At 36.3% G+C, this 22547-nt stretch overlaps 1 protein-coding gene across 2 annotated transcripts in view; it reads right to left on the bottom strand.

The window, feature by feature from the left end:
* Positions 1 to 1631: 1631 nt before the first annotated feature.
* PTAR1 (protein prenyltransferase alpha subunit repeat containing 1) overlaps positions 1632 to 22547 on the bottom strand; it is a 33883-nt gene continuing 12967 nt past the window's right edge. The window contains exons 4-7 of one of the 2 annotated variants that reach the window (XM_036403063.1): positions 21636 to 21740; positions 17718 to 17931; positions 11297 to 11613; positions 1632 to 10752 (exon numbers count right to left, since the gene is read on the bottom strand). In XM_036403063.1, coding sequence (XP_036258956.1) covers positions 10404 to 10752; positions 11297 to 11613; positions 17718 to 17931; positions 21636 to 21740 — 985 coding nt within the window. In that variant the 3' untranslated portion in view covers positions 1632 to 10403. The remainder of the gene's footprint in view (positions 10753 to 11296; positions 11614 to 17717; positions 17932 to 21635; positions 21741 to 22547) is intronic. The other variant, XM_036403064.1, reaches the window with a different exon arrangement.

Below are 22547 nucleotides of genomic sequence, written 5' to 3'. Positions count from 1 at the left end.
TTCCTCTTCTTTACTTTTACCTCTTTACCAGACACTGCAAAAAAGTAGCTCTCTAAATACTTCAAATGTTTAGTTACAAAGGAAGTAGTGAATCCATAGTTTGACTTCAGAGGTGTAGCAGCCCAAACAGACTAGAGTTAACAGCCAGATACTCCACACTTCTGGAAAAGCAGACAGTACCTTCTGGTATCCAGCAAAGGAGTTCTAAAGGGTTAGTTCTAAAGGGTTAGTAGTAGCTCTGGAAGATTTAGACTTACTGGAACTAGAAAACAGTAGAAGACTTGAAGCCCTGTGTCAAGAGAACAAATAATTATTACAAAGAAGAGAAGAGAATGACCATGCAGACATATTTTTAACTTCTTTCCCTGTATATCTGAAGAAGATACCAAGATGACAAGACAATCCTAGAAACCCTTAAGTAAATTTGAGAAATATTGGACCTATGGTTCCAGTCACACTTTACAAGTTACATGAAATACAAAATTTTCTAACCTTAAAGAGTTTTATCATATGCCATTACATTGAAATACCCCAGTGTCAGTGCTTAATGATATAAAAACCCAATCCCAACCACACATTCTGATAGTTCACCATTCTTTTATATTAATATTTAGTCATTAAATACATTATTTAAATGAACCTTGGAATTATTTGGAATACAGCTGGAATGAAAGCTCTTTATAGAGCTACTGATTGCCCTGAAATACAAGGACTAGAAGCAAATTTACTGCAGCATTCACTCAAGTCTATGAAAGAGATCTAAACATCTAAGTCCATTTTGCCAAAAAATTAACAACTTTTCTAAATGAAATCATAGAACTATACATGAAGTAAAATACTATTTGAAGGGCTTAACTGCAGAATAATACTATGGATCCAAGTATTATTGTATCTGATGTGCATAATTAGAGAATTTACAAAAATAATAAGCATACCTCAAGAATCTTCCCATCCAGTTCAGATCAGGGGTCAGATTAGGGACAGATGTTCTTCAGGTAGTTTTATAAAATTTATACAGCAGAATTTATCTTCTAAAGGCATTCAACCGGAATCAAAGTACCATGTATAGTAGTACTTCTATATTACATCTACCTTTAATATGCATCAAAGAAGGTATATTTTCTTAACACGAGAGGTCAAATACCTGCTTTTAGTATCTGTGAAATACTTTTCCTTCAATTGTAACAATATAGAAATTATATGGAACCTGGAAAGACTGGCACAAGCTCTTCTGGTTGCTTCCAGATTTTAAAAAAGGCAAGCACATCACAAAACATCACGCTGAAATTTTAGTAAGTTAGAAAAACATAAGCAGCAATCAGCTGTCCAAGTTCTGCAACTCTAATCAGTACAGTCAGCTGTCTATTGCCAGAAAGAAGTATCTTATAAAGAACTAACTCCTGTTCATCTCTCTCCTTTTATTGAACAAAGACCTAGGAAAGCTTTTGAAAAAGGCCTAAGTGTCAGTGTTTAAAAGAACCAAAAATAAGTCTGCTAATATCACTTAATTCATATGAAAAGATGAAACTCCTGTCAAAGGAAGTGTATCGCGAAGAGATTAGCAGTAATTACAAGGGGTGTCTGTTGTACAATGAATGAAAATGGAGTTCAGTATTGCCACAAAACAAAGGGTTTTTAGGAGATGAAAAGTTTATTTATAAACTGCCAACATTTAACAAAAACAATATTACACTATTTCCCATTTTCTACAGAAATACAATAACTTACAGCGGTGCTTAGTCCATTTTGTCACTAATACATACAAAAACAAGTCTGCTGATAAATAAGTGAAAAAAATCTGCTTACCAACCACCACCACTAAAATTGTACCTGTAAATTTTGGAAGACATCTGCACAGAACAGTTAGAACTGTAAGGGTGCTCTTTTTTATTGTGTAAGTAATTTTGTACTACTAGGATATGTAAAAATTAAATTACCATGCAATACAAAATGGTAAACGTAAACAGTAAAATGTTTATTTGAGATAAACAAGGTAAAACTCAGTGTGCACAATTGGAAAACAGTGCTAAGATGCCCTTCTATGTTTCTAACTAGACATCAGGAAAATGCACATTTTATATGGTGGAATTTCAAATACCCTTCACAGCAAAACCAGTTTTACAACCATGAAAATCTATACTTGGCCAGGCTCCACTGAAGGAGGACTAAAGGCATGGTGGAAGTTATCTAGTACTAGGTAACAACAAATAATTGTAGTACATCTCAAATCAACATGATGTAGATGCATTTTACAAAGCAGACTAGCTAGTGATAAGCATTTGTGGAGATGAAAGGGTGACAAATGTGGAGAACAGCAACACTCAGGCCATCCACCATTTATTAAGACACTCCTGTTCAATAGTGCATCTGTTATCACACAGCACTTAAAACCTCTCCAGTCATCCCTAAATATCTTGCACAAACCTCAAGCACTGGTATCTATTTGCTATTGATATGCAATACTTCCAAAACTCAACTGTTACCCTGGTTTGCACACAGGCACATTGTATGAAACTTTCTGCCAGTAGAAAAGATGACAAATCATGGAGGAAGGGGAGAGAATGGGGAGTTTTGAGCTGGCGCAGGAGGTGGAGGAAAGAGGGAGAGAGAAGGAGAGGAGAGAATAGAAGGGGAAAAAAAAACAGAGGGAAAAAGGAAGCTTCCTTAGCTACCAATACCCTGTAGTGCGCCTAGTTCTTCTCTAGCTGCCCTTTTAAACCTCAAACAATCCATAACCTTAATGGCTCCTTTTCCACAGGGCTAATGACTACACAATACACAAACTGTTTTTTAACTGAAGCCATAAATACAACCGCGTATGTCTTGTGAAAGACAAACAAGTCCCTTACAATTTATCACACTAAATATGTGATGGCTATCAGGTAGAGGCTGATACTCTCTCCACAGCACAGCGTGATCTGAAGTCAATGAAGTTGGTGGGAATTTTGAAACTCATTTCAACAGATGTAAAATAAAAATAAATAAAATTCAGATCACAAACAAATAACCAGATCCTGCAAATTACTTCTATACAAGAACCCTGGTGGGTTTATTACTTGCTCCTTTCTGAACTAATGAACACCCAAATTAAGTAAGCCAAGATTGCTCATATTAGCCATGGGCTTCCTTACATACTCTTTCTACCTAGCAGCTAATAAGAAAAAATGAAAGAAAAAAAAAAAACCACCCAAACTAAGCATATCAGAAAAGCTTTTTTAAGTTTTGCATTTAGGATGATAAACAATACTTTCAGTAACACCTTGTGATTTCAGGTGCTTATTTTAGGACACTTGGAATGAATCACATTGTCTAAGAGGAAACAGGAAGGTAGCTAGCATTTTCCAGTAAAACAGCTTCGAGGAAAGCTGTCAAATCCAATAATTCAAAATCAGAATACACTCAAAATTAATTAATTCTGAGAATATTTTATGTGATTTATTTTTACAAAAAAGAACATGAGAAAAATACTGAAAACAAAGTACCAAAAAGACTACTTGTTTTTAAATACTAATTTCAGTCACTACTTATACTTTTCTCAAGTCTCCTGTGACGCTAAAGCACTCATGCAAAACATGCCTGTCCATTTCCTTTCTGGAGGAGTCCTGAAAAGTATCCCCTGGGTATTGACTGAGCACCCCCAAACTGTCCCAACTTGCAAGACCTTACAAACTCTTTCACAGTCTCAAATACTCTCTACAAGCACTTGGAATAAACACCACCACTAATGATTTGGTTGGTGTGTGCAGGCATTTCCCCAAGTATAATGATAATCAGGCAGATTAAGACAGAGAGAGAAGGAATAGATTTCACTGCTTTCAGCAGACAACCTGGCACTGACCCTGCTAGACTCAGACTCAGACTCAGGACAGGTCATCCATGGAGGAGTCTGCCAACAGGAAGCCAAATGTGGATGATTTCTGCAGCGTTCACAGGACATAAATACGGTTCTGCCATCCATCCATTCACACATACATGCACACTTATTGTGGGAAAATAAATATAGATAATTTATTCACAGATAAATTCTCTACTGTTTACCCCCCCAAAAAAAGACAATAATCCCCATCTGACAGGAATTCATCCTATGACAAAGTAAGACCACTTAAAAACAAACTTAACGCTTTACATCACCTATCCTGTAGAAGACTGGTCATTTAGCACATTACTTTTCAGTGTCTTACTGTCCTGTCATAATTTTAGTCTTTCTGCTACAAAATTTATGATTTATCTAATTCATATTGAAAATCTACATAAAATTTACAATGGTGACAACTGTGCATTTGAGAAATTTTCATAGAAAAAATATTGCAAAATATTATGTTCAAAACTAGTTGTATATCCCCCAATAAGAAAGCTATGAGAATTAAATATTTTTGCACAAATCTTGATAAAATAAACATTTCCCTACATAGAATAGTACTTTGATGAACACAATGATGTTACAAAATTAGTTTATTGGCTCACCTGAACACTGTAGTGCTGTCACTACCTTGGATCTTAATGCTACTTCAAAACATTTAAGACATCTATTATTTTGATTATATGAAAGTAGTGAGATTATACGAAGTTAAGTGTGTTCCCAAGTACACTTTTCAGTTTTAAATGTAGCTACTTCAAAAAAGAAAAACTGATACAAAAGGGAATGAACACAGTAGGTACATTTTGCTTTCTAAAAACAAATTCTGGTACCTCGTATCATTATGTGATTTTTTTTAACAGCAGATTTAAAAAAACACATTTCTTTTATCTACTCATTACATGCAGCCATTCAGCAAATCTTACCGTATTAATGATGTACCAATTTCGTAACTTTATTCACAATGAACAGACAGGTGTACCTCATCCAAGAAAAGCTCTTTGTTTAACCATAATTATATTCCATTCAGAAAAATGTGTCATGAAGAAAACATGCACCTCACTGTGGGTTCTCCCCACCTCTGTCTATAAGTAGGATGTACAGCAGGCTCTAGATGGAGCAGATAAAGGTATTTAACAAATGTGACTTCAGTTACGACTTCTGCTTTCCAGAATAACTCTGTTGCATGTAAGAGTTTGACAGCTATCAAAAAAGATTGAGCATTCAGAATCCTAACAAAAGGTTTTTAAATATTGAATCTAAGACCTATGGTGCATAAACACAGATGCTGTAAAAAGCTTCCCCATTATTACAACATATTTGAGATACTAATTACTTTACTGAATACTACTAGGAACTTCGGAGAATAAATCCAACAACTATCAGGAGCTTTCTGCAAGACTGCAACAGCAATTCAACAGAATAACAGTAAGAAGCAGATGAGATTACTGGGTACAGTGTTGGCATGTGAGTAGATTATAAAATAATATGCTAGACAAAAAAAAAAAGTAATTAAAAGCCAGTGACATGTTTACCTTTTGTTCCTTTTTAATCAATAATGATAAACTGTAAAAATGCACCCTAATTCACTATAATAGACTATGCCCTGAGAAGTAACATTACACACTAAGCAAAAGCCACTAGGAAGTGTCAGGTCTGCAGTTCAAAAGCATAATATATGGAATTCCCTGGAAGCATATTTCCTCCATTTTTCAGCAACACAGTTGCTTCTTCAGAGAAAAAGGCAAATGAAGATTTATGCTAATTCTAGTTTTCCCAACTTTAACTACAGTATTTTTTCCATTCTCCTTCAAACTGTCCCTAGAAAGCTTGATAGATTCATTGATTAAACCTCTTGCTTTTCACATCTGAAAGAGCATATAGGCCTAGCATGAGGTTCTGAAATAACTGAGCCTGATGAACTCCACTTACGGACATCAGTCAAAGTACTTTTTGGGAGGTAGTCAGAGTTACTCAAACACGAAATTAGGCCACTGCACCAATGCTTTGCTACATTCTTCTTTGCTGGTTGGAAGAACAGAGAAGAGGCTGAAAAGAAACATACCTCTGAGTACACAAGGAAAATATCATAGACAGGGACACTGAACTTCCTTTGATAGTAACTTGAATGTTAAGTGCATTTGAGAATTAGTGAGTTACACCCTATTCTTTGTATCTGACACTGATAAAATAGTAAGATCTAATTACATATATCTCTCATCACCCAATGAGCGCAAAGATGCATTTTGAAGTGACATCAACATTTCAGTGTCAGTTCATTGCTCTTCCCAAAACTGCTCTATGAGATACAATTCAGCAGTTGTGGGTTTTTCTCCCCATTTTGTAAGTGCAATGGTTCACCTCCTACTTGATTTAAAAAAAAACCCAAAAAGCACTCTTCCCTTACAGAAGGCAAAACAAAACTAAGCAAACAACTTGTCCAAAAATTTAATCATCAAATCTCTGAAGATTCGCAATCTAAATTATTCTCTGGTACTCACATTTTGCTCAGTGTATATGTTCTTGAAAAAAGTATGCTTTTTGAATCTGTTTATGCAGACAAACTTTTCCAAAACCCCTTCTTTCTGTTCATCAATATTATACAGTACTGTTTTAAAAATTCATTAACTATCTACTTAGCAAAAACATCACTCCCATCCATGAAGTCTAACAACACATTCTAATTAAGCAGCACTAGAATAAAACCGGAAATGCCAGAAATTTTCATTATAAGACAAAAATCTAAGCTTTCTCACTATATTATCACTTTGCTTATTTGTCTTAAAGCAAATTACATACAAGGTAATTAATCAAATAGTATAAACTGACAAGTTATTTATCCCCTATTTAAATAACACATGGATTTTGTTGTATAAAGAATATGTAAGCAGTCAATAAACACAAATATGCAGACATGAGTACATTATCAATCAGAGCAGCTATAACAATGCGTTCCAATGACTTCATACAAGTTTGTTATTGTAGCTGTATTTAATGCTGCATGTTTCTCCAGTGACTGTAACACACAAGACAAACAAAATGCCAGTGAAATAACAGTTACTGTATTTAGCAGCTGAGAATTTACCACTTTAAAACGTCGTTCCTTCTATTCCAAATTCTGTCATTTCAAATTACATTTGTTCCTCAAAACCCTTTGTTTCTAGTACAAACAAATTTCTACAAAGACTAATCCAGTGAACAAAAGAATCAATTAAAATGACACATACTACAGCAAAAGACAAATTAGGAAAGATGCTGAACTTTACAGTAAGATGTTTAAAGATGTACTAAGTTTGATTTTATATTTGAAGAAATTTCAGAGAGTGAGAGCTTTGAATTCTGCAGTTTCTGCTGGACATTTTCTCTGCAGGAATGTTCACTGACTAAATTATTAGTCTCTGATCTCTGAAACACAAAACAGCTGAAATGCCTTATGTAAAGTAGCCATGCTCAGGACATTAACTACCAATGGCCAAAAGCCACTTTCTATTTTTCAAGTAGTGCCCAAAGGGGACTCCGCAGTAACACCAAGTGGTTAGACAGGTATACTGCAAAGGTCATAGTTCCACAACTTCACATCAGTTTGAGCTTAATGCAGTATGTTAGAAGTACCTCTTAAATAGTTTTGTGCATGAGGCTTCAGGACATTAATAGTTTGAAGCAATTTAGATATTATTTTTCTTAATATAATTTATATTGTTACTGTTAAAAAATTAAAGCTCAAAATTAACAACTTACTGTTTGCAATTCCTTCAAACAGAAAGATATGACTTGTTTCAATTTCACTATTAAGTTTTCAGGTCTGCAAACATTTCTAAATGTAACTATTCTAACTGGATTTAAAGAATAAGAGTGCAGGGGAGTATTTCCATGAGGTGCAGACTTTAAAAACCCACACTTATGAATTATGCTCCAGCCATCAGTGTTTTACAAAAGCAGTAAGAATATCAGCACCATCTCTAATCAGAGTTCTCAGAACATTCTTCCAAGTACTAAAATTCAATGTAACTCTATTCAGTTACATAGGACCAAATCTTGTCATCCTACAAGAATGCATCACTTGTGCTGACATGAACAGGAACTTTACACATGTATAGGAGGGCATCTGCTTAAATGTTTATGATGTCAAGTTCAAAAACAAAGAACTTCCACAGTACAGCTCTGAGAATGCTAACTAAGACTCCAGATTATAGTCTGGAAAAACTATATAATGAATTTCAAGTCAGATTCTAACATTAGTATTTTCTTCTGAAAGCCTCAGTCTTTCCAGTGCAAGAAGAGAGAATCTCTTCCCTTCCACAGTTCAAGGAATGTTTCTCATCATGCTCCAACTTCCAAGATTGCTCCTATCACTAATATTTTTCTCATAAACAAGAAAATTTTGCCAGGGTAAACAGAACACACAAATACATTACTAAGTAATGTAAGACTAAGAACCTGATCTTTAATACACTGCCCTCTTGATTTCACACTTTCCAGGCTCATACGAGTCATTATTGGGATACTGTTCATCAAGCTGACCCAGGCTTCCACATATACTTTAATGCATCATCCATATTCACTAAACATCAGGTCTCCTGGGATGTGTAAAAGCTCTTGCTCAAGTTAAGGTCTTAAGGTCAGACTCGTGTTTGTACTTGAACCTACCCATTTGTCAGTGATCATTGAGGCAACATCTTATGACAAAACTGTGCTCTCAAGCCAATCCCACACCTCCTTCAGACAACAGCTATGTTTTCTGCAACTAAAATCATCAACCAAACCACCAGAGCATCCCACAGCACCTCAAAGCTAATGTATGCATGTAATACATGCATACCTACAGAGAGGCAGGTGTGGATGCCCTCTGGAACAAAGCTTTGATATGGAGATGCTCAAGCCTAGATCAGTCTTATTTATGTACTGTAAACAGAACAGTGTACATTTAGAAATGTCATTTTTAGCTACTTTGTGCCTGAAATGAATCATGAACATACTCTCAAAGAATGGAGGTGGTCTGTTTTCATATTGAAATGCAAGAGTAAATGCCATTCATCAAACTTCTTAGAAGTGCAGGAACTTCACATTTTGCGTGCTTTTTTTATTCAAAGTGACATCTTTTGAGCAGGCTACCTGTGTTTTTTCCTCCCTCATTGTTTCTCTCTGCCCAACAGAAATAGCATCTTGAAATTTTTGGTCAAGAGGCATATGGGGCAGGAGATAAATAAAACTATTATGGCAAGGAAACGAACTTGAAAATCTAATCCCCCCAGAGAATAGCCTGCTTTTAAAAGAGGCAATTTTGCCATTGTATGGATTTCTACAGTTGTAGAATGTTTTCCCTGGGTCTGTGTACCAGCACAATTCTACTGTGTAAAAAATCCCTTTTACAGACAAATTCTAAGGAAATGACAAAATACACCATTCATAATTGATTTTGAATTCCCTTAAAATTTACAGTTATGTAAACACAGATGTATGGCTGGAGTAGAGCTCTTCTTTAGGAGTAAAAATGGAAAAAAAGCCCAAAACAACAAAGACTGAAGCTCTTAAAAAAAAAAAAAACCAGAAGGGAAAGGTTACCTCCCTCCTTGCTGTCACTGGTTTTTTTTAAACTGTATAGTCTCAATCATTAGTTGGAAGAGCTACTTTTTACTCCATCCAATATTGGATTTGTAGGGTCTTGATTAAATACAAGTTACCAATGTGTGATTTGGCAGGGTGAGAATCTGTAGTGTAAAAAGGACATTCAGAAATGTGTATCAAATGTGATTAAATCTGGACTGTTGAGATAAAATAAATAAATAAAAACCAAGTAAGAAATTAAGATAGTCTGTTTTAAGAAAGCAATTCACAAATACAGCCAAATACAGCTCTGGCTGTGGTTGAACATGTGTTTGAACTATTTTCTGCCACATTTTCCTGTATCTGCTTATCAAGATTTCAACCTTATAGACCTTCCTATGAAGCTAACATGACAATTAATAAGCAAACAAAAAACCAATTTAAAACAGTAAAAGGTCTCACAGCTCCAAAATTGTTACCGAAGCCTTCAGAAAGAAACACTATATTCTGGTGTTCTACCAAAGACTGCTATACAAAAATAATAGCACTCACCAAACATAGTCTGGATCCCATAAGGTATTAGCATGATGCCATACAGGAACAAACTGGGAACAGGTTTAGCTGATAGTGACAGATTCTCCCATTTTTTCAGACACTCTGTTTTGCAAGCATTTCAAACTATTTTTCTTTTACCTCTTTTTTTTTTTAGTCAAATGATTCAGAGTCCACCTTAATGCAGAAGTTAAAAAAAAAGTCATGGTAGGAAGCTGGTAAGAGTGATTTCTTTGAGAGATTAAGTAACAAACTGCATTTGCTTAATAAAAACATATGCCAGTTCTTTAATAAAGTGACAGATGTCTACTCTGAAATTTAGCTTTAGGACTGACTGTCAAAAGAGAAAGAAACAGAGAGTTAGCTAACACTTGCAACCAAGACATGCATTTGTGTCTGAAAAGAGAATATTGCACTAAGAGAAGAACCCTGAAAGCTTTCACTGTTTCCTTCACTGACCTAAAAAAGTAACTAACCATTTTCTATAAGCAGTAGCAAACCTGGCTTGGTCCACATCCCTACAAGTTGATAATACTTTATCAACAAACCGGTATTCCATTTCTGGACCAAGAGAGTCCTGCACAGGAGCACGCTTCAGGCGTTTTGTTTCTTGGGTATAACCTTGTTTGCTGCTGGATTCATTCAAACCATCAACATCCATAGCTTGTGCCATGTGACTTGTTGCAGGACTGTGGTGGGAATTATTCAGACTTTCATCACTGCTGTCCACAGATGATACAGATGTATTCACAAGAGGAAGTTTGTTGCTTAAGTGCTGCTGAAGGTAGAATACACACCTTCTTCAAAGGAAAAGAAAAGAAGAAAAAAAGAAAGTCATGCACTGAAAATAACCTGCTGCTACTGAACTACTGCAATTCATTTGCCATCCCACCAGACTTCCCTCACAGACACAAAATCTGCTTCTCTGTGCACACTGTACTAGAAAGGTCTCCATCTTTGGCAAATCTCCTGTTACCTAGTCAGGAACCTGCACCCAGCTAGTAAAGCAAACATTTTCTGCACCCAATCATCTGTTGACATTTTGTTCATTGTGTGTTGTTTAAACATTTAAAGTGTGAGGAGGCTCATTACCAGCATCTTGTGTCTCTTGCACAAATTACAGGGACAAGTGGAGCTTACACCGCAAGATATTTAAGCCAAATCAAATTTCCCACATAACAGCTCTGATTATGCTCTTGAACATTTTCCAAATGTTTAATACATAGTATTTTAAAAATCTTTTATTGAGTGGTACTTCCTAAAACCAAAACAATTTGTTTGGAAATACCATGTGAAGAATCATCCACAAATCAGAAGGAAACTCTTTTGATCAAGTCCTCTTACCTATGACACCACAAGGTTTCATGCCCTGGGTAATTATCAATCAGTTCACTGCAGAGTTCCATCTCTTCATCTAAACAGCCAGGGAGATCCACACTTTGCTCCTCTGCACAGGCAGCTTCTGTCCCTGCACTCTCTTCCTCCTTCTGAAGGCTAGGGTTTTGTTCATTAACCACTTGCTTTTGTACCAGTATGTTTTTGTCAGTCACCGTTCTGCGTATCAAGGAATTGAGCAAGAACTGGCGGTAATGAAATCCACTATGGTCCGAGACATGCATGGATACCCAATATTTAGTGGATGAAAGTTCATCAAGGAGAACCTGAAACAAAATGCAGGCACAGTTATCAACCAGTATAGTGGAGGAACTTACCACTACTGCTTCTGCATTAAGGTAATCTCTTCTTTGGGGATTTCAGCCATTGTGGTAATGGTTTAAGAATACCCAGGAAAAAGAACTATCACTGAGCCTTTTGTACTATGTGCTGAAAAGCATCTTGGCATTCCTGCAGAAAACAAATTAATACTTCTTCCAAACTGTGAAAAGGTTTTTCAGAAACCTACCCACAAGCTGAGTGGAAAAAAAACCCAAACCACTTCTGATACGAAATAAGCAGTGGTTTAAGAATCTCAAAATGGTTAGCAATAAATACTATTTAGAGGAGGCACAAACTACACTGCTATTAGCTTTAAGAATTTTACTTTTTAACCAGTGGATTGTGGTGTCAGAAGGTAGGTGAGTTGCTTAAAAAGAAAAAACCCAAACTTGATTTGCACCTTGATTTTCCATGAGAGAAAATCAACCATAACATTATGTTTAAAGTCCTAGAGCTGGTGAAATATAAAAGTATGTGTCCATAATCAGGTTCCTTGATTTTACTACTGAAGAACTCCTAGAAAGGCGTTCATAACAACTCTGGTAAATACTTAAATTGCCAACTGTAGCTCTGTTTTTAACACTTCTGGCTCCTGTGAATTGTCTCTTGATTCTGAGTGCTTTTAAAATTCAAAATTCATTTCTGGAGAGAAATGCAAGTTTGGCTCCCAGACAAAGCTTTCACTATGCTTTGCTTTCTCTGTTAGAGACACTGGTTTGGTTCTTTTCACAGGCCTTAACCTCTTTTCTCACACTGCTTCTCCTCCAGAGCTTTAACTATCCAAAGAGTTTAAAACTACTCTCTTCATTTACTTCTAGAGACTTTTGGAAGTAATCTTAATAGTCTTACGGTATACTCTTGCTTTTAACCTCTTCTCCTAAGCTACCTACATCACTTAACAAGACCAGCTGATGCAAAACAACTTTCATAGGCAGAAGTCCTTCTTTTAGATATTGCAGCACAGAAGCCACAGCCTCCCATAAAGAAAATCATGGAAACACACAACACTAGGTATATAGCTTGTTTGGGGGGCATTTGTTCTAAAAGAAATTGGAGCAAATACAATGTAAACAGCGTCTTCTGTCTAGATAATCATGTTTTTCTAAATCTTGCCAAAAGATACCACCATCACCTTCCTTTTAGAGATCAGCAAACTGAAGTGCAGTATTAAGTAACAGCTCACACACAACATTCTTAAGGGGGCTAAAACTCCATGTCCAGATCTGCACTTTAAATCATAAGATCAACTTTTCCTTCCTTTCTTCATAGAATTGAGCTTAGTATTTTAAACTTTTGAACTTCAAAATTTATAAGTCTATCAAGAACAACATAAGGCTCAGAAAAATCAGATCAGCCTTTATTCAGCTGTAATTGATACTATACACATTTATGCTCAACTGAGACCTTGGAAGAATCCAATTATTTATCTGAAATATTTATAAGCTACAAATTTACAGGGGAACATCTTAATTATGCATTTTAATTCCCTGTACAAAGGGAACAAAATTATTTCCAGCATTACTCCTTACCTGAACCAGAACACCTCTTTTAAAAAAGCAACACAGAAGATTGCCATGAAAATATCTTCACATCTACAAAAAACAGCCTCCTACCTAGGAACCTCAGAGTACCAGCTGAAAATGCTTCTAACAACTGGAAGTAAAAGAAAAAGCCAGCTAATGCCTGAATTCCAAGAGGTTCTTTCTTAGAAAGCCAGCTTTCTTCATTTCCATCTCTATCAGTACAAGCCCTTTGCCACTGTTCTGTGAAGAAAGATGAAACTATATGAAAATTCCTCCCTCCCCACTCTTGACAACCTCTTTTCTACCTCTGGTGGTGAGCTGACTACCATGGAACTGGCAGCCTCTCCCAGAACATGACGTGTGCTCAGTGACCTTCGTCTCAACCTCTGGGTCTGCACTCCTCTTACACCCTCCTCCTGACCATGTGCTTGCTTGTTTTAGAGCACTTTTCCAACTGTAAACTGCAGACCTGAACTTCCTCCCTGGTCTGGGACATTGGGGAAATGCAAAGGAACTGGGGAAATATCCTTTTAAGGATAAGCAAATAAATAATATAGCATTCACATAAACTAGCACTTTTGAAGACCCTGTCATCTAAGAAAAAGCTAAGGCGTTACTGGCTACAAGAAAAAACACTTTCTGTCTCATGAACATGTTGTCTTCTGGGCATCACACAAGAGAAGTGGTGCCTCATGACAATTACCCCACTACTTGTTTGCTTGCTTGTTTTACTGTAGGATCTGATTAGCCAATCTCCATATTATGAAATTGAGTATTTCAATCTAAAGAAAACAAAAAAGTCAGTCAACCCTTGCTGAACTACACCCTATTTTTCTATCTGCATAGTTTCACTGAAGCAACATGATGTGTATGAATTTTAAGACTATATTCCTCTCTATCCCAGTTCCCTAATTATACACCCACCTTTTAGTAGGTATCTGGAGCCCATGACCTAACCCCAATAACTGACTGTACAGTCACATGAGAAAGCTGGAAAATCAGGCTTTCCATGGCAAGTACCCCAATACCAGAATTATTAGATTAGCTTCAAACTATCTATTCTTGACAAATCCTTGATTTATATTAATGAACACTCTTAAACACTATGTAAACCTGCTAATGCCATTCAAATTCTGCAGCTAGAACAAACTGAAATTTCTATATTGAAAGAAGATAATGTTTTTGACTATCTAGTGTAAGAAAGAAGGAACACCTATATCTTTTGAGTAAATTTTCCCACTGGGCCAAAATTTTTTTCTCTAGCATTTTAAATCTTTTTCCCAGAGCTTGAGCTGAGATTCAGTCTGCAGTAGCATTAGGATTATCAAACCAAAGGGAAAAGAATAACCAAAATCCTATTACACGGCCTACCTCTTGAAATCCTCCAAAGCAGATCAACAGCTTTGTTAATGATAAACTTATTTTGAGAAGTCATATTTAAATGATAATACAACATACAAATTATGTTTCTGGGCCTCTGCTTCCTTGCACACTTCAAACTACAGGCAAAGTTTGTATTACAGCAGAAATACAGCCCTAAATAATACAGGTACTCCTTAATTTCAGGCAACCTTGCAAGACCTCAATGGCCATAGAATCAGTGATGACTGTTTTATCTGTCAATTTTTCAGCATGATTCTAGTCTTGCATCTTGTTGAAATTTATCATACTTTTCAGATATTCAAACAAAGAAATTGCTGAAGTGTTACATGAGACATAAAGCAAGTAAAAAACCTCTAAAGAATGGAAAAGCCAAGGCAAAGCTGGACAGGACTTGGTAAGAGGTGCAAAAAATAACAAGAAGGGACTGTGTAAGTACACAGGTCACAAAAAAAGATCAAGGAGAGTGTATGCTCCTTAATAAACAAGAATTGGTGGCAACTAACATGGAAAAGGATGAAGTACCGAGTTTGCTGTCTCAGTCTTCACTGGCAGTCAGGCCTCCCTCCCAATTCTCTCTAGTCCCTGATTTTCTAGACTCTTGTGTGGGGAAGCAAACTCCCTCCCACTATAAGCAAAGAGCAGGTTCAGAACCGCTTGAGGAAGCTGAACAGCTGCAGGTCTATGGCATCTGAAGATCCACATTACAGAGTTCTGAGATAACTGGCTCATGTTGCCAACCCACTGTCCACTGTATCTGAAGTCACGGCGGTTAGGGGAAGTCCCCAGTGACTGGAAAAAGAGAAACACTGCTCCCATTTTTAAAAAGGGCAGAAAGGATGACCTGGGGAACTGGAGACCAGTAAACCCCACCTGTGTGGTTGGCAAGATCACGGAGCAGATCCTTCCAGAAGACGTGCTAAGGCACCTATGAGACACGGAGGCGACACAAGGCAGCCGGCAAGTGTGCCTGACCCATCTGGTGGCCTTCTATGACAGAGTGACAGCAATGGTCAACAAGAGAAGACTAACAGATGTCATCAATCTAGATGTGGAAGGCATTCAATATGGGTTCCACATGACATCCTTATCTCCAAATTTGAGACAGATGGATTTGATGGAAGGTGCATTCAGTGGGTAAGGAACTGGCTGGATGGATGCAGCTGGAGAGGAGGGGTCAACAGCTCTGTGTCCAGGTGGAGACTGGTGATGAGCCCCTCAGAGCTCTATCTTGAGACTGCTCCACTGCCCCCTCCAAGGAAGTATTCAGTACTGGGCTGGATGGGGTCCTGAGCAACCTGATCTAATGAGTGGCATCCTTGCACACTGCTGGGTGGTTGGAATGAGACAGAGATCCCTCCCAAGCCAAACAATTCTGTGATTCTATGAACCTGCACATTTTTGTGAAAGTCTGTAATGCCTGCTTTTTCCTTGTTCTCCTTCTTATTTGCCTTTTTCCTTGCATCATATCTTGCAACTAAACACTGTATAATTCTGCCTCTTAAAGTTACCTAGACAAATTTTATCACAAGTTTCTTGCCGTCTTTTATTCTCCACACTTTTCCCTAATTTTCCTGTATCCCAAACACCTTCTACTAGGCCCCGTGATGAGGTGCATTGGTGCTGTCCTGAAAAAAACCTAGAGCCAACACAGATACTTCCCAACAGGTTTAATACATTGGTGGAGGGACAACAGCACCAGTGAAATTTTGCCAGAGGTAACAGAGACCACATGGACAACTCTAGACAAAAGTATCACCTCCATAGTCTTCATTCTAAAAAAAGTAGATCAGTAGGGGAATTGGGATGGTAGGCCAACTGAATAGACTTTGGAATGGTCAAATGAATTTAAAATACTTCCTTCACAGGCATGTTTGTGATTTGTCACAAAATGCACTCACAACTGACAATGAATAAATTCACCAAAATAATTCCAGTTCTGCAGAGAGTTATTTCTATTACAATGTAATTATTTTTCTTTAATTAAATCAGTAAGGAATAGCAAGTGCAAAAAGCACTCAAGGTGTAATCCTGATCCTCAGACTACTGTTACCAGCATAATGGACACAGAGCTGTTTAGAACTTGTTTTAAGGCATAAAATGACTTGAATTTTCTTTAACAGTGCTAACTCCCTTCACCTTTTAATAAGCTCTTGAAGATATTAAAGTTCCTGTTTTCTGTAAATATAGACCTCCAACCCTAACTTCTAACCTCCAATCTCGCTGAATCCTGCAATTCTTCTGAGTTTTCTGAAAACTACCTTTTCATATACACTTGCTAGGCAGATGAGTCCAAATTCTACCGTCTCTGAAATGGGCATAAAAATAATGGCTACATTGTCTCAACAATGTCCAAAATACTACCTTATAACCCTATGTGCCAAAATGCAGAAGCTGCTGTTAAAAGTGAGTGATGTGTCACTGTATCAACCTAATACTCAAAAAATTCACCTAACCACTGAGAAAACATGGTATTACAAAACTGCCTAGACCATGTCACATTAACTAATTTAATTTGCTGCACGTCTTGAGAAAACATTCAACACTGCATTAAGTGTCCCTGAAATAGTTAAATCAGGTCCCAGTGTAAATGCTGTCAAAAAAATACTGCTATAGCTGAAAAAATTAGTTACAAGCACTACTATGCCTTCTCCAAAATTCTTGCTGTCTTTACTTGGTCCTTCAAAATTCTGAAACCACATGTAAGCTGAGTAAGGGCATTGAAACACTGATATCACATTATCAATTTAATATCTGTTATGCATTACCTTTTTCCTCAACTATGAATTTCAAGACTAGTGCTGGAAGAATTACTTAGAGTTCCCCATTCCTTACTTTGGCTCACATAGTCCCTCCTATACTCTTCCCACACATATGTTAGCACCAAGTACTAAGAGAGAAACAGAACTTTCTATACAGGCAAGAAAAATGTGTTAGTTCTGCTGAGCAGAACTTGCTTACATTGGCAAGAAAAATGCAAAACATATTCAACTGCAAGATTTTGTCCCCTTTCTTAAAACATTCTTAGCTACCTGTGGTATCTTCACTTGATACTCTTCATTCAGGGTATATACTCTGCTTTGCAAACCAGTATTTGGGTTTTTTTGAGGAGAAAATTTAAGCATTTATTCACTATTGTATTATACCTTGACAGTGAGCTTTGCCAAATGCTGTAAAACCCAGATGCGATGGGACCAGGCATTGTAGTTGCTTGGATATCTCCCAGCAGCTTCAGAGCAGACATTCATTTCCTCCTGCACCAGTCGGTGAATCCTCTCCACAGGTGCTGCTCCCAGGTCTCCTTTAGTTGCATGACTGGGCAAGGAGTTTTCCTGAATTAGTTGTTGCAGCACCCATCGTCTGGTTAAACGATGTAAAGCGTTAATGGTGAGAGAGCAGTTTTAAGAGAAAAAGATGGTTTTTCATGTGCATAAATCAAACCTCTCCAATATTTCTACTCTCTAAACTATACTCTAGCTAGGTAATGAGTGAGCAGTAAACAACCATCTGAATGCTTGCCATGCTATAAACTATGACACGATCATCACACTCCCAACACAGCTGCACCAGTTTGCTCACTCTAAGTGATCACAGCTACTTACACAGCATTACAAAATAAACCAGAAGGAAATAGCAAATTTGTGAAAGAGTGCAAGCAGCGTGTGCATGAAATTTCTAACTCGCTCCTCTTTCAAAGTCTTGCACAGCACTAAAAATGAAGTAGCCAAAGCAAGACAGAAAGAAGTGATTTAATAAAAAATTAACTCTGCTTATATATATACATATATACACTCTGCTTATATATATGCTTATATACAGATGCTTAATACATCTGTAAAAGATACTAAGCAGTACTGCACACTGCAATTCAAACTGGTTTCTGTACACCACCAGCAGTAGCAAAGCCCAAAAGTCTTGTGGTTTCAAGGGCTATAGGTATAAACAAAACAAAGTTTCTGCTGATGATTACACATACTTGATTTCATATATCTGAGATAAGCATAGATTCCTATGGTTCTGGTTTTTTATTTTGCTTTGGACAAAATTTTAGTGGTATTTTTAGAGGCAACCTCAATGCTGCATCTGCAGCCCCAGCACAAAAGGGTTCTACAAAAACAGATTATAGATGTGTAAATTTCCACAGAGCAGCCCATGTCAATGGAATTGCTATGGTCCCGTGTGGAATGCTCTGGAGAGACTGACATCCCCTGGTGTGCAACACAGAGGTTATCCTGTTTGGTCCTGGCTCACATTGGTTCCAAAACCAATGAATTGCTACTTTCAAAGGTGTCAAAATTTCTTTTAACTCCAAGTTAAAAGAAATCAATAAACAAAATAAAAGTAAGAAATTAACTTTTTTGAAAGAGAGAATTCTATTTTGCAAGCCATATACAAATTTATTTATCTACATATATATAGGTATATAAAAATATGTAAGTTAACTATGTATTAAAAAAATTGTTAACTCATCTGCTTTTTCTTTCATTTGAACACATTCACAATATGCTTGTTCACTTGTGAGTTTTATCTACATTGTATCTTTTTCACTCAGTTATCAAAAAAGAACAAAGTATTGGAAGACAATATTAAAGATAATTTATAAGAATGCAAATTTAAACTGACTGTTTCTCAGCATAAAGTTACAAGCAGTGTATGAACACTTTCTTCCTACACACCGTTTGCTCTAAATAAAGATGTACAGCTAAGCAAACCATGCTCTGTTGTATAACAGTATTTTATGAAATGTGGTAATTTTGAAGAATTAACTTTTAATTTTTAAAAATATCTTCGATCCAAACATCACCTTTTGTATTTTTTTTTGTTTCAGTCCACAGCTATGCAAGAAATAGAAAACTCAAAAATAGTCTAGGCAAAAAAAACTCAATAAGCATGTCACTCTTGAAAAAAGATATATATTATTTCATTAACACCAACATCTGAGTAAAACCATAAAGACAAAATTTTTCAACTCTGTAATTATTTCAGTTTCTTAGAACAAGCATGCTTTATAAGCCAAGGAAATCTGAAAAATTACACATGCAGGAGAGAGTGAAAAAATACAGACTTCATCGTCTCTGTGGCTACATCATCAAAAAACCCATAAAATTAAATTAGAGCTACTTTCTAGGCAGCGCAATCATAACCTCAGAAGATTTAAAATATATTTCTGGAATCTGTTGAATATCATGGTATTATTTGTTTTTCTTTTTTTTTTTGTCTTCTTCTATTTCCTGCATTAATTTTACTCCCATTAATTTGGAGTCACTTTCACTTTTGCATGTTACTATTGCTCTTACAATTCCTGGAATGACTCCAAACAAACAAAGGATTGTTAAGTGACAAAGGCACAATCAATAGATATACTGACTGTATATGCACAAGATATATTTGAAACCCCAAAATATAAAGCAGGAGGTCATCTGACAAAATAAATGACAGGTATTTGACATCTTCAGTGAGTGTATCTCCCATGCATAAGAAAAAACAATTTGGTTATGTTTTACTGAATTTATTCACAGCCCCATTTTAAGTTTTTGCATCTTCTGCCTGAGATTTAATACCATGGGGGAATAGGAAACCCAAAATTAATCATTATCCTGATGCAGAGAAGCATTTTTGCAAATCTCATTTCCTAACATGTATCAATCAGGGTCAGCATATCCAAATCCAAGCCAAACATTTGTGCAATCATCCTTAAATACACTTTTCTGATGTAGGCACATAAGAGGAAGAAAAACAAATTATGACACTATCAAAATACTCCTAATTTAGATTTGCATGGAAATTATAGTCAGAATTTTTTATTATTTCTAAAATGTAAATAAATATAAAGAACCTAACATTCTGACTTATTTGATAAAAAACATATTGATCATCATAATGATATGGATGGCATCAGGTTCAGAAGTATTAACATGCAAAAAAAATCCAATTTTTCTGGTGTTAGTTACCATGTAGAAAAGGTAAACTACAACAAACTGCAAGTATATTATAACTACATACTTTTGCTTCAAAACCATCAAGCAGCACAAGTCAGTAGCATGAGGATGATGAAAAGAAGCTGAACGTCAAAATTAAAATTCGATGCTGCAGAAATTCATTGTTGTTGCTGTATCAATGAAACACCTTGGAATATTCCAGGCATTGCTCACTTACCTTGAGACTTTTAAGTTCATGCACGCACTGACAAACAAGAGTTTACCAACAACTTCCACTTCCAAAAATTCTCATACAGTCAGTAAGTTTTATGTTTTTTATAGAGTATGAAGTCTCTATTGCAGTATCAACTTTACAGCTGCCCTACTGCTGGACATGTTAAACACAAACATTGCAAACTGCTTCCTAATGTGATACATTTAAATCTCTTTAGGGCTGTCTATAAAAGGTTGACGTAGCTTTTTATTTGGAGCAATGGATCTATGCTTCACTTGGCTCTGCTACAGGCATTTTATGGTCGGTCATGACTGAGATGGTTAGCTTTGTGAACCTGAGTAACTCTGGAGTTAAGCTTTCCAAACATGTGATTTGTTATTTTAATATCCAGTAGATGTGACTGAATGATTTCATTTAAGTTAGAAATTATAAAAATAAATTCACCAAACCAATAAGACCAGTATTGAAATGGAAAAGAACCCAGGTTTATTTACAAAGGTTGGCTTTAACATAATCTTCACTTTCTGAAATGTAGACAAACAATACAGTAGTAAATCTGAGGGAAAGGAGAAACCTACAGTACTCAAAAAGTTAAAATTGATGGAATCCGAATTTTCACATTGAGGATTTCAGGTGCTGCAAGACATGATAAATGTCTAAGGAAATATACCCCCCCTCCAAAGTTTACTTCAAAAGCGTGCAGCAGAAGAAGTACACATGATTTCAATTCTAAGTGTAGAAAATAGACAGGTAGCTTTAAAAGCCAAAGCACAGTATTCTGCAATCACTGGTTCAAAGAATCTGATATCTAGATCCTCCTGCATCTATGATTCTCCTTAACCCAAGAACAGGAAATAAAAAAACCCTAGGAAAATTGTTTCAGGAGTCAATAGAAGGCAAAGGAAACCAACCTATGAATCCATGTTTCTGGACTCTTTGGAAACTTGGTTAACGCCAGTTTTCCAAGATGCAAATCTTTAAGTGGATTTAAAGTGCCAGACAGTATTAATTCTTTCCTACAAAAGATAAAATAAATCTGTGTGAATAAAAGTAGTAACCTTAAAACAGAACACAAATCCCAATAACAAACTGCATGGCATTTCTTTTGTATCATAACAGAACTTCACTGTCAAACTACAAGAGTTTAAAAACTCTCTAGTGCTTTAATCCATTCTACTATATATACATATGTACTATATATATGTGCACAAAGAACTTTATTTTAATCTGAAGTCATACAATCTGTTAGTTCTCAAACCTACCCAGAAATTACTGAAATTATAGGGTTACATATATGAACAAACATCCCTTCTTCAAATTAAGCCCTTAGATCGTGTGTACATCTGGAAATACTCTTACATATAGCACTCCTCCACACCTTTAGTTTTGAAATACCGTTCAAGATACAGTGTCAAGTTTGCTGTTGCCTAAACTTATGAGAAAAAGGAAAATATTCTCTGTGTGTAGAATGTTTTACAAACTTAACAAAAAGGCTGCAATTGCTCAGTTTACTTAAATGTAAAACAATCTTTGGTTTAAAAAAATTGAAAATTTGCCCTGACGAAACTTAACGTTCATCCAACACAACCCTTACAAGAATACTTCCTATAGACAGAGCAAAATGAAAATCTGTACTTGGCCTTCTCACCTTCTTTGCACAGAATTCCCTACCCCTCACCCTCTTCTTTCTAGCTCTGTAACTCTTATTGCCTGTCCTGAGCATGTTTGTAGATATCACCCCATCACTGGTTACTCCAAGGGCATTAGTCTTCATACCCTATTCTCCAATCTAGTAGGTGGCAGCTTTGAAGTAAAGTTACAGT

Source organism: Molothrus ater, chromosome Z, assembly GCF_012460135.2.
Source record: "Molothrus ater isolate BHLD 08-10-18 breed brown headed cowbird chromosome Z, BPBGC_Mater_1.1, whole genome shotgun sequence".
In the NCBI taxonomy this organism is placed as follows: Eukaryota; Metazoa; Chordata; class Aves; order Passeriformes; family Icteridae; genus Molothrus; species Molothrus ater.
The sequence above is the reverse complement of the archived record's forward strand: the minus strand, read 5'-3'. Positions and strand labels throughout refer to the sequence as shown.